The 17,562-nt window shown below is 39.7% G+C and overlaps 2 protein-coding genes across 10 annotated transcripts in view; one reads left to right on the top strand and one right to left on the bottom strand.

Annotated features, from left to right (window-relative positions):
- Positions 1 to 284: 284 nt before the first annotated feature.
- PEX10 (peroxisomal biogenesis factor 10) lies at positions 285 to 7,890 on the bottom strand. The gene is made up of 6 exons (XM_037381459.1): positions 7,754 to 7,890; positions 7,491 to 7,571; positions 6,654 to 7,060; positions 5,677 to 5,852; positions 5,247 to 5,382; positions 285 to 2,393 (listed from the first exon to the last, which is right to left on the bottom strand). The coding sequence occupies exons 1-6, from the start codon at positions 7,863 to 7,865 to the stop codon at positions 2,322 to 2,324; spliced, it is 984 nt and encodes a 327-aa protein (XP_037237356.1). The 5' UTR covers positions 7,866 to 7,890; the 3' UTR covers positions 285 to 2,321.
- A 94-nt stretch (positions 7,891 to 7,984) lies between these two features.
- The window catches only part of PLCH2 (phospholipase C eta 2), a 121,732-nt gene continuing 112,154 nt past the window's right edge, over positions 7,985 to 17,562 (top strand). For 3 of the 9 annotated variants that reach the window (XM_037381431.1, XM_037381432.1, XM_037381429.1), the window contains exons 1-4: positions 7,987 to 8,083; positions 10,023 to 10,152; positions 11,126 to 14,021; positions 15,709 to 15,770. The gene's annotated coding sequence lies outside the window, so the exon portion shown is untranslated. Of the gene's footprint in view, positions 8,084 to 8,106; positions 8,359 to 8,670; positions 8,842 to 10,022; positions 10,153 to 11,125; positions 14,022 to 14,058; positions 15,771 to 17,562 lie in introns of those variants that run through there. The other 6 variants (XM_037381434.1, XM_037381433.1, XM_037381449.1 and 3 more) reach the window with 6 other exon arrangements.

Genomic DNA, 17,562 nt, shown 5'->3' with positions numbered 1-17,562 from the left:
GCTCTGGAATTCAGCCTCCAGTAATCCTAGGAAGATGACAGGTAGTTTTAGTTCACATTGAATTGTTGGTTTTTTGCTTGTTTGCATGTTTGTTTTATTAGCAAGTGTGGAAACTAGTAATGTCAAATTCTAAATTATGGAAACAGAGTGTCCAGAAAAGGCCTTGTAAAAGTACCAGTCATGGATGCGTGCAGTTTTGTTGTGTAAAATTCTGAAAGCTCTGACTTGGAGAAGCTGTCTTCAGGTTTGCTGGAGTTTCTGAATGCAAATCAGGGAGGCAAATACCATGTTTATAATAGTTATTTTTATTAAAACTAGCAGCTGGGATGACTCCTAAACAAGAGAGTGTTAACAATGTCCACTGCAAATCAGGCATTTTTACCTCCTTTTAATTTCAGACTTTAGTGGCAACTTGAAATTAATGCTTTTTCATTCTTAGGTAGGCATAGATGCTCCACATTGAGTGGGATTACCAGTTTTCCAAGAGGGAATGTAGATGGTGTTGGGACACCAGTACAGTTCCCTAGCTGACTCTTGGTGTGCAACGGCCAGAAAAGTTTGATGGCATTTTGTTAAACTTTGCTCTATTTTTATCACTTTCAAGTGCTAAAAATAAATTACCCCTGTAGAATGCATGAAAAACTTGACTTGGCAACTTCACAGATACTTCCCAGTGATTGATTGCTTCCTGTTTGTTTTTACATGCAACTAAATGTTTTTCCTTACTGTTTTCTTAGTAAGGAATCAGACAGTGATTTCCTTAGGTAGTCATGGTTTGATTCATGGACCGTTCTTCTTCCACTGTTGCCTTGACTGTTAAATAGCTGAGGGATGCCTGAAAGTTTTCTGGTATAAGAAAGGGATGGTATTGCAGTTCTGAAAACCACTTTTGTACTGTAATGATGAAGTGTTTGCATAGTTACCAGCAACTATTTTTTACTCCATTCATAGATACGATGAAAAGTTAAAACTAATTTTGTTGGGCTTTTTATGATAATGCTTGAAGATGTAATTGTTAACTACCAACCGGGATCTTTGCAGTACAAATAACTATCTTAATTTAAGTGCTCTTACTGTAGCACACCTCCCCCCACTGCCACCCCAAGTCCATATTCAGTGCCATTTGTGAAAGATTTATTGAAACTGTAATTCATGATCCCCAGAGTGGATCATCTGGCATTTTCTTCCCATCTGTATTTAAATAATATGAATTAATTAATCTTGTACATTTTTTATCATGCAAGAATGACAAGGTATGTTAACAATTAACAACCTTCTTTTTCCCTGCTGCTCCAAATGCTCGTATAACTGAAGTAATAATAACTTCTGGGAATAAACCTTGATGAGGTGATGCTGCTGAATCCCTCCTCCTTTATACTCTTAAAATATTGGCTTAACTATAAACAACGCTTATTCCCATAAAGAGTGTAGGGGGTCTTGTGGCTGAAGTCAGGTTCTTCCCTATCTGTCTTAAGACTGTAGAAAATGTCAAACAGGTAAAACTTACGCTGTGTTATAAAACTAACACTTTTTAAAGTTGAGCTTAGGTTTTATCAGTATACATACTAGAGCTTTTTTGAAATAATGCTTGTTACGTTGCTGTAGTCTAAATGTCTAGAATACTTGATGAAAAGTCTTGATATCTAATAGTGATAGAAGAGTTTTGAGTTTGGAAGCTGAATGTTAATTGATCAGTGTGCAAAGTAGTCCGCATTACTATGGGTTTGCATTTGTTGCTTCTGTTGATCTAAGGGAAATTCAGTTTGTCAAATCAAGGAAACCTGCTTTATTGTTAACCTTGTTACGAAAACAGTGGTACATAACATAGGTTTATCATCCCAACTTCAAGTGCAGTTAAGCTGTACACAGATTTGTAGTTTTTGTCCTTTTCCCCTGAAGTCTACAGCATGGACTTGTTATTATGTTACAGGAGAAAGGGAGTCTTACAAATTGCAGAATTTTACCGATACCTTATGCATGCTGTGAAAGGTTGGAAGACTCATTACCTACACATATTTAGAGAATAAGAATCTGATTTAAATTTTTAATTGCCCAAAGTGAAGAAAACTACTACATTTGTGTTAAGGATTTTTTTTTAGAAAGACATTTTTATTGTGGTTGAGAACCATGTTAGAAGAAACAGAAGGGTAGAGGCAGGAATAGATTCTGTAAAACAGGAATGAAGCACCACCTCACCTTGCACAGGCAGTTACCAGTTTTATAATAAAGTCTTTTTCTTGGACTAACTCAAGCTGTGTGACAACTTTATAAAGGGTATGAGAGCTGAGGTCCTTGTCATGAAAGAGAATAGATCTTTTCCTTTACAGTTGATAGTGACGCAGGTAGATCAGTTTCTGAGGATGAAACTTCTCTCTGCACAGTGGACATTCTGTCTACAAAAAAAAAATAAAAATTAGACATACTGAATTGCTCTATTTAAAAGTTTCAAAAAATCCAAATATAACTGCTTAGCTACTTCTAGAAAATAATTAGCATCCATAATTAAAACCCTATTTTTTCAGTCCAGTTTGTGATGCAAGCTTAACCACGCAAAATACTCTAAGCTAGCCCAATTTAGAGAGCAATTTGAGGTTATAGGGATGCCTAAAAACTGGATGGATTCTTAACAGTTCTTTTGTGGGGAGGGGTGTGTGTTTATTTTTTAATGTTGGTGGCAATACTGCTACTTCAGTTAATTTTGCTAACTGGTAGAATCAGAAGAAGCTACAATTAGAGCCAGTGTGAGGAAACATTTATTCATGTACACTAGAAGCAATATTTAAAGATACTGATGCATGTCACAAGATACTCTTAATTCTCTAAATCAGAACTCTCTTTAAGTTTCTCTATCTTTGCTTGGTGAATCCAGTAGGAGAGTCAAAGGATCTACTAGGTCAGCATGCTCCAAAAGACTAAAATAGTAACAGTTGTCAGTGTTAAGAAAAAACAAGCTTAAGTATCTGAATCTGAAACAAAAAATCCTGCACCATGGACGTTGAACTACCCTTTGAGTAGTAGATTAGCCACCAAGCCTTTAAGGCAAAGAATAAGGTAAAGATGCAGTTATAGTGAATGGATGTTTTCAGATCTGAAATACCACTGTGTAAGCATTTTTAATACAGTCTACCTACAGGTATGTGTGTCTGGTACAGCTTTAGAGTTGACAGCAATGCAAAAAATGGTCTAAAATAAATGTCCTCTAACAGAGAGCTCTGTTGTCAGCTAGTACTCGCATTGAAAACTGGCAACTGCAATTGTCAGTAGCCTTCTACTGCTGTCACATTCAAACTTCTATTGCCTCCACGGTATTTGAAGTTATGTTAAGCAAGGAGTCAGCAAGGCAGTTTCTTATGCCAACTCATTTGATGTTACTTTATTTTCTAGTCAGAGGTGTTACAGGAAGTGAGGACTAATCTTCATTCTCAATTACAAGAACAATTTTTTTTAAATTGATGCCCAACTACATCAGGGACCAAGTAAGCTTGAATAAGGCTGCATTGCAAAAGGATCATTTACCTAAACTATTTTAACCAAACAGTTCATGATGCTTCAGCAGCTTCCTGCTGGCAACTATAAAAAAACAAACTGAAGTTTTCAGCAGTAGATATAAATCCATTTTGCATCTGCTTGCTAATTACCAGCTTTCAGTGGGTTTTTTCTTATTTTTTTTTTCTGTACTTGATTTTAAAGTGGAGTAAGTTTTTTTGCTTTTTAATTTCAGATTAATAAGGTGGCAGTACTCAAGAGCTAATCATTGCCTTACAGATATTCAGCAATATTATTTGTTTTCCATCAAGTATCATATTCTGAACACTGTGGTAGGAAATCTGCGTACAAGAACTATTCCTCTAGTCACTCATTTCTCCTGATAGCTGCTGGTTAAGAAAATGCTCTGGCCCCTCCCCGTTACAGTCTAGCAGGACAGTTTCAGCTTAAGGGGCCCTCTTTAGGTACCTGCTTCAGTTACACTCGTTCCCAGGGTAGCGAGACCCTTCTCTGAAGGGAGCCCCCAGTAACTTTCAGTTCTTCATCACTGTGTGGTGGACTTGCAAGTCCAGCTGAAACTTCGTAATGTTTGCTGCCTCCACTACCTTTTTCTTTCAGAAACAAACAGCTGATAAGCTGAAAAATGCTAACTGGAGGAGTGCATAGTGTGATTTGTATTAGGCAAACTGTTTTTTTTTTTTTTACTCTTATTTAAAAAGGATTAAATGAATCTGATTACCCAATAAGAGGAGCGCCTATTTTTCACAACCTTGGAAAACACAACTGAGTAATTCAGTAATTACCACTCCTTCCCTGCTGCTAGATGAGTTTCTACCACAGCTTCTGACAGCACGCAGGCAGGACTGATGCAAATTAACTAGTTCTTTACAAGTGAATCTGATGTGTCTCTTGGTATTTCCTGATTTGTGGCAGGGTTGTGGTAGGAAGGCAGTAGCTCATCAAAAGCTGCATTCTAGTTTGGGTCTTCAAATGGTGTATCTATCGTAGAACTTAACAGCTTGCATAGGTATAATCTTGGTGCATTTAAATAGAGGTCTCGGCTACACTGGTTTTAGCATCAAGATTGATTTTGGATCTTAGGGAAATTATCTGACAATTTATATTTGCTTGATTCTGCTCCACCACAGCCACACTAGTATCTCTGTAGGAAAAGTTAAGTAAATCATGCCAATCATTTCTAAGTAAGATTTGACCTCTTTTTTTTTTTCTGGCAAGCAGTTTTCAGTCTAGAGAAAAAAAAATGCACAGCGTCTTATTCCACAATGTCTATAAAATCCTGAACAGGTGAAAATTCTGTTGGATTTCGTTAATCCAGAGCAAAATCCAAGTTTAAAATACCAGTAACGTAAGAGTTAGCTTGGTTCGGTTGTAACTTATTTATTCCTTTTTACTGGAAAGCAGGTGAGGGTGGCTTCAGAACATTATTTTTGTTGTTTCTTTGCAGTCAGAATTATAGCCCAAGTCTGTAGATGAAGGAACTCCCTCCATGTCTGACTTCCACAGTAGTCCAGTTGCATTTCGATGGTTAAGACAGAAAACTGCTCACATTATTTACCTTATCTATGTATCTATAGTCATTCTGTTCTAATAAAATACATAGGTCCTGGTAAATTCTCATGCAGGGATTTTGGGAGCCTTACTGAGAGAAAGGGTAATATTGCAACATCCCAGGCTGACAAATATTTTCAAGTAGGAACCTCGTTTACCCCTTCCAGCTCTGTTTGTCCTTCTATACTTACTCTGGTGTTACACCACTCTGTGATGCATTCCCAGCAGAACAGGTGGCCACAGGGTGTGGCTGTTGTGTGTCTCCGTTCTTCCAGACACAAAGTGCAGTGGGAGTGGCGCCCAGTAGTTTTTTCCTTGGTCACATTTCTAATTAACATAATTATATATTACTTCATTTTATTTTAGCCTGCTTGTAAGAAATATTTGATAACATAATCCTAAAGTAAACCCCATCTTCAAGTATTAACCCTTTTTATGAAGATCTCAAAAAACATGAAAACATGAAATCTGAGATGCTCAAAACAGTGAGGAATGCATCAAATGTTTGTTACATCAGGTTCTAATTTCAAGTAGCGCTCCAGTGTTCTCCCTGTTCATGAAAGCTATTACATTTCCCACCATTGCTTCCACCTCTTTCCTAGGAAGTAAAAATGATCATACTTCTGATGAGCTAGGTTGCGGTGTAGTTTCCATTCCTGCCTGGCTCTCTGTTTCTGTTTGAAGCTGTATGCCTGAACACCAATTGTTAGAAGGAGATGGAAGAGTGAAATTACTCCAAGAAACTTGTAACTTGATCGAATACTCTGATCGTCTCCTTGCAGTCCTCCAAAACGCAGCTGCAAAATTCACAGAAACAGATGTTTTGTTACTGTGTTTCTATGAAACTCTGCTCCCCCACCCATCAATAAACTTGACTTTGGACAGAAATGAGAATCCCCAAAACTGACATGTTCTAGGCCTTAGCTGTCTCTCGGGAGGTGTAATGTGTCCTGGATGCATCTCATTCAGTCAGGCTACAATTAACTGCTGTTTGTGTGAGGATCAGTTGCCTTGAGCTAGCTGTCTGTCTGTCCATCAAAACTAGTGCTTTCATCGGTTTGGTTTTGTTGTGTAGCTCTGAGCAAACAGTCAGACACCTCTTTTTCCACGTTGATGCTGGGAATTGTTGAGGAGTGTTGTGTCTATACATATTTCTGGGCCAGTGGCTGCTATTTATTTTGAGAGACGGATACTGAAAAGACTATGTGAAATTAAGCTCTTCATATGGAAAAATGCTACCTAAACGTGTACTGATTTTTGTTCAAATCAGTATTTAAGTATTTCCCATAGATTTATTAAGCTGCTTGTAATTTTTTGTGTATTTGTAGAAGACAGACTGGACTAGATAGTGTTCTGAAGTTACACAGGTTATTCGCTCCTGCCAGTGCATTCACGTTTATTAGCCATAACCTTTTGACTGCAGGGACTCATAAGCCCTCTATATAATACTGAAATGTTCCCTCACACCCCGTCTGCTCTATTACAATCCATATTATGATCAGTTACAGCCAAATTCTATATCCCTTTTACACATGTGGCTACCCAGAAGAGGCCAAAATACTGCAGTGGATGTCAAACAAGAAATAACGCCCACTTACGTATGTGATTCCTGCGATTCTTTTAGACAGGTGGTAAAAAGTGCCACGTATGTAGAATACTGCCAGATGTAGCCGATGAAGCAAAGGTATGCATTGTTTAAGAAGATATACTATTTGTAAGACCGTTTTCTTCTGCTGTTCTGTAAGCTCCCCAACTTGTTTCTGTACCCAGTTTCGTATCAAGGTCCTACTGGATAAGCCAAGTGCTGGGTTGCTCTGCGAGATTCTGGACTCATCAGCTTCTGCCTGCAACTCGTGTTCCAGGTGCAGTAACCCCTTTTCTAAGCAATAGGGCACTACAGCATGAAGGGAAACGAAGATGGCCCGTCGAAGGAAAGAAGGTACCCTTTTCTTGGTTGAATCAACTTGAACAATGTTCACATACTCTTCACCCAGAGTCTGATAACCTAAATAATGCGTGCAACAGAAAACGTGCAGGGTCAAGACAGCAATTGCAGTGTTGTTCTCTGTGTGGTGGAGCAGCAGTGGCAGGCTGCTCAGGTCAGAACCCATCGGGTTTTGGAGTTTCTGAAAGAGCTGCATTTTTTTTTATGTTGAATGAGGGGAGAGTTGCATTTACATTGGTATCTGCAGCATCAGCATCTGCAATGGTTTTAGGCTTAAAGCAGGGATAGCTTTTCAGTGTCATGCACCCATTCCTTTCAAAAAGAGCTTACACATTCTTGTAAAAGAATCTGGGCTGACAAACTGCCGCATTTGAACTCAAACTTCTGACATTTTAGTGGTTGTGTATATAATAAAAGGCATTTATAGAGAATCCAATGCAACCAACACCCACCCCCCACCCCCCATCGAAGACAAGTGGGCGCCCCTTACCCGACAGGGTGGTAAGGACGAAGTAGGCGACATCAGAGAGCAGTTCCACCTCCCTCCTCCACTCCAGCCACTTCTTGGCACCTGGGGGATGCGGATTGCCGCAGTCAGGTGAAACTCCCGCTGACCCAGCGGGGCGCGACGGGCGGGTGCGGGAGCACGGGCTGTGTCCCCGCAGCCCCTCCCGCCACAGCGCCGGCCCCGGCTGAGAGACAGATAGACAGACAGACAGACAGACACACACCCCACCCCCCGCCCGCGGTTACCCGCCAGCCCGTGCAGCGCGGCGCCGGCCCCGCTGCGCAGCCCGCTGCGGTACAGCTCGTCCTTCTGCCCGCAGCGCACCAGCTGCGCCGCGCCCGCGGCCGCCAGCGCCATGGCGCGCGCGGGGGGGCGGGTTCCGCGCGGCGGCGGCGTGGTGCGTCGTGACGCACAGCCCGGCTGAGGAGGAGGCGGGAGCCGCTTCCCTCCGCCCCACAGCGCTGCGGCGGCCGCCGCCTGCCGGCCTTCCCGCCTTGGGGGGGCGGGCGCCCAGCGCGCTTCCTAACGCGGCCGCAGAGCGTGGCCTGAGGGGTGGCTGTAGTGCCCCGGCTGAGGTAAATCGCGTAGGCCAGGCGAAGGCTGGAGGCCGGGCTCCCCGCAGCCGCTCTGCTGGAGGCGCGAACCGCCGGGAAGGCTTGGCGGGGCGGTATGCCTGCCCTTCGCCGCCCCTCGCCGCCAGGTGCCCCGCTGTGTGGGCTGGGGGGTCCCGGGCCACGGTAGTGCCTGTCCCCAGCGCCCGTCTGCCGCGGCGGGCCGGCTGCGTGGTGTCCTTCTGTGGCTGAATCACTGGTAAAAGGCGGGGTTTGGAGAAGGAGAAAGATGACTGAACGTGAGCTTTAAGATCTTACTCAACAGCGCTTCTTACACATTGCTCTTGATGTTGTGTCTAGTTGCTAATTTATTTAGGGAATTAAAGACTTGTGATTCTTGTCATAAGGTTTACTGGCCTCTCGATGGAGACAGCCAGAATCCCATTACTCGCTAGGTGGCTGTTGCAGGTGTGACCAGTATTTAAAAAGCCAATTTTTTTCCTCTGCTCCCTACAAAATGGCCTTTTAAACAAAGGTAGCATCATTCTGAAAACGTTTTCTACCTGTATGCATCTTGAAGTCTGATGCATTCTTTCTTTTTGTCAAAACAGGGTTTTTTTTCATTTCCTTAGCAGATTTTAATGCCATGGAGTTATAAATCCAGTTTTTTAACATGCTGAAGCAAAGGGGAAGTTCTGCCATGTAACTGATTTATTTGACAAAACTACTTTCGGGTAGGTTGAAATAGATGTTTTCCAGAAGAGTTTACAGGCTACTTTCAAGTGAGTTACTGCAATATTAACGTGACAGGAGCTGGAGCTTGTACTTGTTTTTTTTCTTCTCAGCGCAGAAAGGCTACCTACTGACAAACATAAACACAACTAAACTGGAACTTTGTAGTCCTTTCGTTTTCAGTAGTCTGTTATTAGCAACACTGCTTGTGACATCAAAGTTCTAATTGAACTGTACCAAAAGTTGTAAATTATAACTGAGATTCATCACAGCTTTATGTAAGTGATGCATTCATATTCCCTCCCTCCTTGCTCCAGGTGCAACTCAAATTTTTATTTGCTACTGTATCAAGGGTGTATAACATAAATGAAATTGCAGATTGTTGAATGTGTTGCTATAAAATCCATGCAATTAAGGAAAAGCTTAACATTTTATTTAGTAAAACAGTAGGGGGAGCACCTGCATAAGGAAACAACCCGTGAGAAATGGGGATTACAGAATGTGACATTTTTACGTCTAGTGTTCCCTTCCTACTTAAACCCGGACATATCATAGTGATCTGATATGGCCCAAGTTAAGAAACTTGAAGCTGCTAGCCTAAATTACAGCATTTTAAAAAAATATTAAACTAAACCAAATTGGCCAGTCTTTGGGTGATTTTGTTCAGAATTCCAACTCCCCTTGTACTCCCATATGTTTTTATTTTTTTAAAAGTGAGAGCTATGATTTCCACATTCTTTCGTGTGTCCAACAGCTCAGTTGCTGAGAAAAATACAAAGCAAGGGAAGAATGGTTAAAATTGGAGGACTTGGTAACTTTCTCACCACAAAACTATTGGTTGCTATTTCAACATTACATAGGCAGCATAGCAAGCGTATCCTAATCATAGTTTATTTTTTCTACTGACTCTGATAGGTAGGATTTCCATTGTCTTGTGCCCTAGGATTTCCTTCAGCAATCCAGAGGTTCATATCTTTTAAATCAGTTGCACCTGAGAAAATTGGAATATAAGAAATATGGGGGAGTTAGGAGCAAATGGTGGTACTTTGTTGGAGATGCTGACTTCGCTTAGAATGATATTTGCTTGGTTGTGATCAAATGTTAGAGAAATTGATTGGAGTGCTAGGTATAATTTCTCATCTGTGCTCTGTATGAGATACCTATTTTATTAAGTGTGCAGGGTACATGTTTGCTGCCATTTTATTGAAGGGCAAAAATACGGTTTTCTCAGTTTACAGGTCAAGAAACTAAAGAAGAGCTCGAGAGACTTTTTTTGCAAAGCTGAAATGCTGGCTGATGAGCACTTAATTATTAGACTGGAAACCATTTATAAAGCTGAAGATAAGTTCAGGCTTCGGAAGGTCAGATTTTCATTCCTTTAAAATTTGGGATTTTTGGGAGATTGTATGGTAAATAATACTCTTTCTATTTAGTAGAGTTAGTTGTTTTTAACAGCACAGTCAAAGTGTATCCAAAAGCTGTAAGAAGAATGATGTAATGAATTCTTAGGGTCCAGTAGAAGTCTGCATAACTGACTGTAGGGTCTATTCCTTCTTTTTGTAGTAGAAAACTGAAACTGACCTTAGTAACAGCTGAAAATCCAAATTGTAAGCAGTTTTCAGTGCTGCATGGTAATTGCTTTGGTTTTGTGTGCATTGTCTGTTCTTGGCATTAATATTTTATAGGGTCAAGTGATTAATTATTTACTGATGTTTTTGAATTTACCCTTTAACTGTTCGTAATTACCTAGGGTTCCAGGCTGCCAAGACTGTTCCCACAAATGTTAAAGCATGTGTTTAACTTCTCTGTATGTCACCATTCTTGACAAATTAAATGGATTTTGTTATACTCTAAAAGTTAAATTGGTTTATGCTGTTTTGAAGGGTGGGGATTTTGTTGAGTATGGCAATGAACATATGTTCTCTCAAAAGAAGGAGAGTTGTCAAAATCTAGAAAATAAAATACTTTTTTTTTTGAGCTGAGGAGATGACGTCATGCCAAATAGTCTTTCCATTTTGGGTAGACAGCTTTAATGTATATACCATTGAGGAGAATTGTCCTCTCTTTTAGTTAGCTGCTTGCTTGCACTGAAAGTTACAAGTAAGAGAGGGATAGACCTCCCTTGCCACCTCTTGTGTGTGGTAACTGATCACTGTAGTAAAGAAAAACATCCTTTGTTTCTTGATTTCTAGCACTGTGAATTTTTAGGCAGCTGCTGTGTTTTATATGAGAAGTTCCATTGGCACGTGTGTATAACAGTCATGATATTTCCATACTTCGTTTTTCTTGACTCACTAAAATACATAATAAATCAATATCATTATCTCTTCTTAGGAGATGGGACAAATTGAGAAACAAAGAAGTGATGGGACACCTAGAAAGTAATGCATTGGAAATAAGCTTAATTCAGCATTCTGCCTCCCGGAACAGGTCTTTTTTGCCCGTGCAACGTTGGGTTATATTTTTAAGTGCTCTGGAGTTTTATGTGTATATGTCAATATGTTTATAAGAAAAATGAAGTACCTGAATATATTTATTTTTAAACCTAACAAGTTCCTGAATGCTCTCAGGAAAAAGGAAACTATTTCTATACATGTTACAGCTACTCTGATATGCTTTTGGACAGTTAACTGTTATTGCAGGACAAAGCCTTGCTACTGATAAGAAGTTGCTCTTCTGCATAGTTGAAGAGTGGACAGACTTTTTTCCTTTTAGTAGTTCTTTCTTAAGGGAATGTTTTCTAGTCTATGATTTTGCTCTCTGTAAACAAGTAACAGTTAAGAAGTGTGAATATTCAGGGGAAAATACAAAACAGGCAAATGAAAACAACAGAAAATTCAAAGCATTAGGTAGGACTGTTAGTTGTGAAATAACAAAGTGAAATAATTTAATATTAAACATTCAATCCTGCCAACTCTTGGGGGAATTTGTGTCTTTGTTGATCTGCCTTCCACTTTTGCCTTACTTATTCTTTCTGTCACTTTTTTTCTTGTTCTTCCTGTTAGTGTCTTGGTAGTTGTGCTGCCATATGTTGTATGATAAAATTTCTTCTCCTGAAACTAGTTTTTTTAAGGGAATAAAAAACACTGCCTGTTGAGGGCCAGTGTTGTGCTGCAGGTGTCAGTCTAGACTCAAACTTGTGCTCATTCTGCATATTTCAGGTAATTTCCCTTTCTCTGAGAAAGTTGCAGGAAACCACTTGTCGTTTTTATTTTGTGGACCTGGAATTACTGAACAAAAGGACTGTAAGTGGTACTTTGAGCAGTGACTTGTGATTGCTGATTAGAAGTGGGGCTGAAACTCATTGGTAGTGAGTTCAGGTTCTGTATATATGCATGCTAAAGATGATATTGTTCAGTGATGATGTGGAAGTGAGGAGCACTGGACAATTCTTAAAAGTCTGAGGGAGGAAACCTGAATTGGCAAATGTTTTGTGATGTGTGGAGGATTCAGTGAATTATGCCTTGCTTCTCCTTCCTTCTATTTTCTCACTTCCCTATGAGTCTGCATACTCCTTTTTGGAGAATAATGGTTTTGAAATGTTCTGTGAAAATGGATATGTAAGTAATCTTTTCTTGACAGTCACATGAATGTGACATGAAATGGCTTCTGTTCCAATGCTGCGCAGTGTTTGTGTGTGTTAGCGTAGCTGGCATTTACCTCTCACTTGAAGAAAGTTTTATCAGTCTGTATTTGCAAATGTTGGGTTTTTTCCTTTTGTTATATTTCTTAAATCTTTCTGCTGTGTAGAAAGTTTAGATCTTCTGCATATAGCCCCCTGTGTTGATTTACATGGAGATTTTTCTGTTTCGTTCACAGAATTTGCTATGCATAGAATTTGGGCTAATGAATAGTGCAACATTTATATGCAACACTGTTTCATACAATGGGGAATATATAATCCACCAAATAAGAGTAGGTATTCATTCCTGTGTGGGGACAGACAACCCCCTTGAAAAACTTCCCAACAAAATTACTTCTTGGACTGGGAAGCAGTAGAGGGAAGTTCTACAGTTAGGATTATTTCATATAGGCTGGGATTATTCTTTGTAGATCCAGGCCAAACCCGCTTCTCCCATAGATTCCATCCTCTGGCAAAACCAAAACAATGAATTAAAAGATTTAGAATGAGAGAAGTGGCTGATCTGAATGCAGACTGTATAAGTAGTGCATTTTTTGTAAGGAGAAGAAATATGTGCTATATTTGCCAAAATAATAAACCAGCACTTTTTCCTAATCTAACACTAAGCAGTTAAGCATATTAAGCTTAAAAAGCATAGTGCCATACACACCTCAAGGACCTGAGGCTCTAGAACCTTTCAAATACTGCCTACTAACCTGATGAATGTCTCTTGAATACTCTCTATCATGAGAATTATTATATAGATTCTTGTCCCACCATGATCCTTTACCAGTGTGATGGTTCAGCTGATGCTGGAAGTGACATGGTAAAACAGCCTGGGATTAACCTGGCTAGTTGTTCTCTTCGTCACATGCAGCAAGACCAGGCTAACGTTACACAGCGATCTGCAAGGAAAATCTGTTTCTTCTGCTTTGTATTGTGATTGATATTGGCAACTGCAGAAAAGTGCCATATCTCTTAAAATCTAGCTGCTGTCTTTTACTTAAGCTTTTGCAAGACAAATTCCTGTGCAGAATTTGTTTCCATTGTATGCTTCTCTACTTTTCCTTATAACAGACCTGCTAAGGGAGTGACTTGCTTCACTGACGTTAACATAAGGAAGTCCAAAATGTAAAACAAACTCAGTGCACAGTAATGATTAACTTCTCCTCCCACATGTTGCTTGTCTGTGCATTATTAAATATGGTTTTACCTCTGCAGACCTGTTAGTATAAAGAGGTTTGGCGTGCAGCTTTCAAACACGGCAATAAGCAGATGTTTCAGTTTCCAACCTGAAGAACAGGTTCTGCAGATGTAAAAGGAACGAAACGTCTGCTCAGGATTGTTACCACCCTCTGATTCCTTTTGCCTCCTCCCACTTTGAACTTGTTACCCTGGAGCTGGACTGTTTGAATAAGGACTGTAAGAGCTGCTTTGTGATCAGTGAGCTGAGAGCCCTTAACATGTAAAGTGCAGGGGTGGAGCCTTCGCTCTCAGACTTCGGAGTTCCCTCCCCCCTCTTTTTTTGTCACGCTTATGAAGGTTCCGATGCACCGTGCAAAGAAGCCAGGACAGCTTGTCTGCACTGTCCAGAGGGAAGAGGCAAAGGTATGTGGATTTTTGTTTAATTTGCTACTTTCTATTTCAGAAATAATTTTGGTGTACTTTTAACACTTTTTCTCACTCACAGAATTCGTTGCTAACTTCTAAAATACGCTAATGCAGGCGTATATATAGCTTTGTGACTGTAACAGTTTGCTACTACTTCTGCTTTTGCCTTTTTTAAGGAAGACAGAATGGAAAGAACGTGCTGTCTGATGCTTGGTTTTGGTCATGCTCTTTCTGTTTCATGAAAATGTTCAGGAACCTTGAAATTCTGTTAGTCCTAAGTTTTCAGATTCTCAGAGCTTGTGGGAATGAAGCAAACTGCATTTGTGATTTAAGTTGAGGCATTTCTAACTGGACAACTGCTTTCTTCAATGCGAGAGACTAGCACATTCATTCTGAAATGATAACTTGAGCCTTGATGTTTCACAGGTATACTAAGCCAAAACTAAAACTCTCTTAGATAAGAGAAGTTGAATGTAAAATAAACTTCAGATATTTAAATAAAATACCAGCTAAATAATACAACCTGGCTGATTCTGTGACTGAACAGTTGATAAGTCTTAACTTGGAAGGAAAGACACACATGACCCTTTGAAAGGGTGTGCATTATTTGGCTTTTTCTTTAGGTCTTTGTTTTGGGCTGTGGAGAAAGAATTTTCGGTTCTTTCCTGGCATAAAAATGTAGGTTATGATTGCAGAGATAGAGACATAAGGATGGACGAATTCCTAGTGCTGTGTATGCTTCCAGTGCCTCAGGCTCAAGGTCTTAAACTTACCCCACATCCTAAGGGTAATAATTTCTAGAACCATGCTTTTCTTTCATGGTAGAGGTAGGTTCAACTGTTAATAAAATAGGACTAGGATTCACTGCTGACTGAGTTAAGCTTGAGATAGGAAATTGATGCTGTCTTCAGCATCTAGCTCTCAGTTAAGTTGGTTGTATATGGTTCAAAAGAAAATGATCAAAGTTTTGCCTTTTAAAGGAGCTTTTTCTGTTTTTACTGAGGGGGGGGGGAACTGTAACTGGGGAGAATTCTTTTTTGCCTAGTAAGATTAGGTATGGAGGAACTGTTAGTCCAAATGAAGGACAGAGGTTGTGAGGGAAGGTCAGCAACTACTGATGAAATGTACTAGTTACCTAAATGCGGGCAAGATTGCATGGTGTCATAGTTACTGCATTCTAATGACCTCAGTACCAGTGCGTGAAGAACGGATAAATAAATGCTAACTTGCCTCTGAGCTCTTCGGTAGGTGGACAACTTGTTTTTAATTGTCTGCTTCTGGGCACTGGCTGTGACCAGATACATTTGACATGGCAGACTGGTTAACAGTGGGCTTTTTTATTTAATAAGCAAAATATTTTGTCAGATCTACTTTTGTCATATATACTTGTATAATATATAAACCTGCATAACTGAATCTTGAAGCACTAAGGGGTTGCTGATTCTTTTATTTAAAGACTATGTTGGGAAGGTCAGCTCCTATAATGCGTCATATTTTGATCCTTCTCAGCCTGGAGAACCTATCATTCTGATCATCTGCTTAAGGTGTGGCTTCCTGTCTAAAGCCAGGAGAACTTTAATCTGAGTGGGTTTTTTTGTTACTTTGTCTTATCCTTATGTTAGTCTTGGAAAGTTAATTTTTCCTCTGATTGTCCTTGCAACTCACGGAGATTCTCATCTTATAGATCCACAAGTCTTCTAGGGCTGCAGATACATGGATTGTTTGTTAACTCCTGCCTTGTCATTGGTAAGTAAATGACTTTGCAATGGAATGTCCTCCCTGTGAATATCTGTGAAACTTATTAAAATCGTGCCCTACAGACCACTGCAAAATCTTCAGTCATTGCTTGCTTTTAGTTTGTTTGTGTTCTGGCTTTGCAAAAACAAGTTTCTAGTTATGGCCAAGCTCCTCTTAATTTACCTGAAAAGGCTTTTGTTTTCTTCTTATGTGGCATTTGACATTTCTGTAATTTATGTTGAGTTAAAAGCTACTCCATACTTACCCTAAACTGTCCGAGAGCATCTAAGTGAATGTGCTGGAGGAAATCCTTCTCATTGTGAGAGCTTGTTGATAATATTCATGTATTGTAAAAAGTTGTAGATGTAAAAGACTGAAATTCTTTTGTAAAAGAATCATTACTCTTGGTTAAGGATAAAAGTTATAGAGTGTATGGTTCTTCTAAAGTTCTTTATTCACAGTTTCAGAATACCACAACCTTACTTGGTTTTAAAATAGAACGTACAGAACACTCAGTTTGTAAATATAATTCACAGGAGCCAGTTTATTTGTGAATATCACTGGAATTTGTTCTTGTTAGGCCTGTTAATTTGTTTAGAGCTGAAAAAATTACTATATAAATGAATTTGAGTGGGTAATAGGATGAGGCTGAAGAATTTTTTTGGTAGAGATTCTCTCAATTACTAAGGATCATCTGTATTTACTGCAATACGTTTGTCATGCACGAAGATATCTCAGTTCTGCATTAGTTACTTATAAAATGATCCACTGCTTCCCATGGTAGACTTAAATTAATCAGATGTTACTATTGAAATATATTCTCCAGTGTTACGCCTGAATTTTCTTTCACTTAATTCCACTGGCTTGGACTTATTTCTGAGTTAACCTCAGAGCAATTCGGAGCATTGATACTGCCAGCCTCGCTAAATGACAGCAAACCTTCCTGTATATCACTTACTGTGGATAATTCTTAATGGCATATGTGAAATGAGTGGTAGGTGTAGACCATGCATTCAGGATCAGATGATAGTGAAGAAAAGGCATGTTAACATGAGCCATATCCTATTCCACAGGGCCAGCTAGTCTCCCTTCCTGGCCTCTGAACTAAGTATAACATACATAACCACTTTGTAGGACGTTTCACCTCAGTATTTGCTTCAAGTCTTTATGAAGTTCTGGACTTCCACATTGCTGCTTAGAATACAGACACTAAATCCATAGGGAATTTCCAAACCTTTTATTCATTGTTTAATCTGCCTCCATTTTGTGGGAGTGGAGCACTTGCCTTCAGCACACGTTAAGTACACAGTAAGGTCATTGGATAGGTACCTGCAAAACTGCAGGCTGTGACAAATCTTTGCACATGCTTAGGCAAAGTTCTGACTTTCATTCCTGTTGTGTTTCTGTACATTACTATCTGGCAGGCTGCATGTGAGTTTGTGCATTATCCATAGAAATGTTGAGTGTAGACATCAAAACAGGCAGGTCTAGTGCTTCAGTATCTTCAGAGGCTTGGTTTCTGTTGTTCTGCAGGAGGCCTAATGGCTAACAAAGGAACAGTGGTAGCTGGAGTTCACAATTGAAAAAATCTTTGGTTTTCAAATAGTAATTGAACAAAAATCTCAGTGTGTTCAATTAAGAGATGAGAAAATGAAGAGGATAGGGCTCTGGATGGGGAGGTGATGTTTCAGGTTACATGTTGTGAACAACTTCCTCAGGTGCAAAATGGCCACAATAAAATAAACTCTTTGAGTCAAGTGCGTCAGGCTGTATTGTTGAGAAGAGCCATATAAGAATTTTG

Source organism: Falco rusticolus, chromosome 3 (genome assembly GCF_015220075.1).
Source record: "Falco rusticolus isolate bFalRus1 chromosome 3, bFalRus1.pri, whole genome shotgun sequence".
NCBI classification, from domain to species: domain Eukaryota; kingdom Metazoa; phylum Chordata; class Aves; order Falconiformes; family Falconidae; genus Falco; species Falco rusticolus.
The sequence above is the reverse complement of the archived record's forward strand: the minus strand, read 5'-3'. Positions and strand labels throughout refer to the sequence as shown.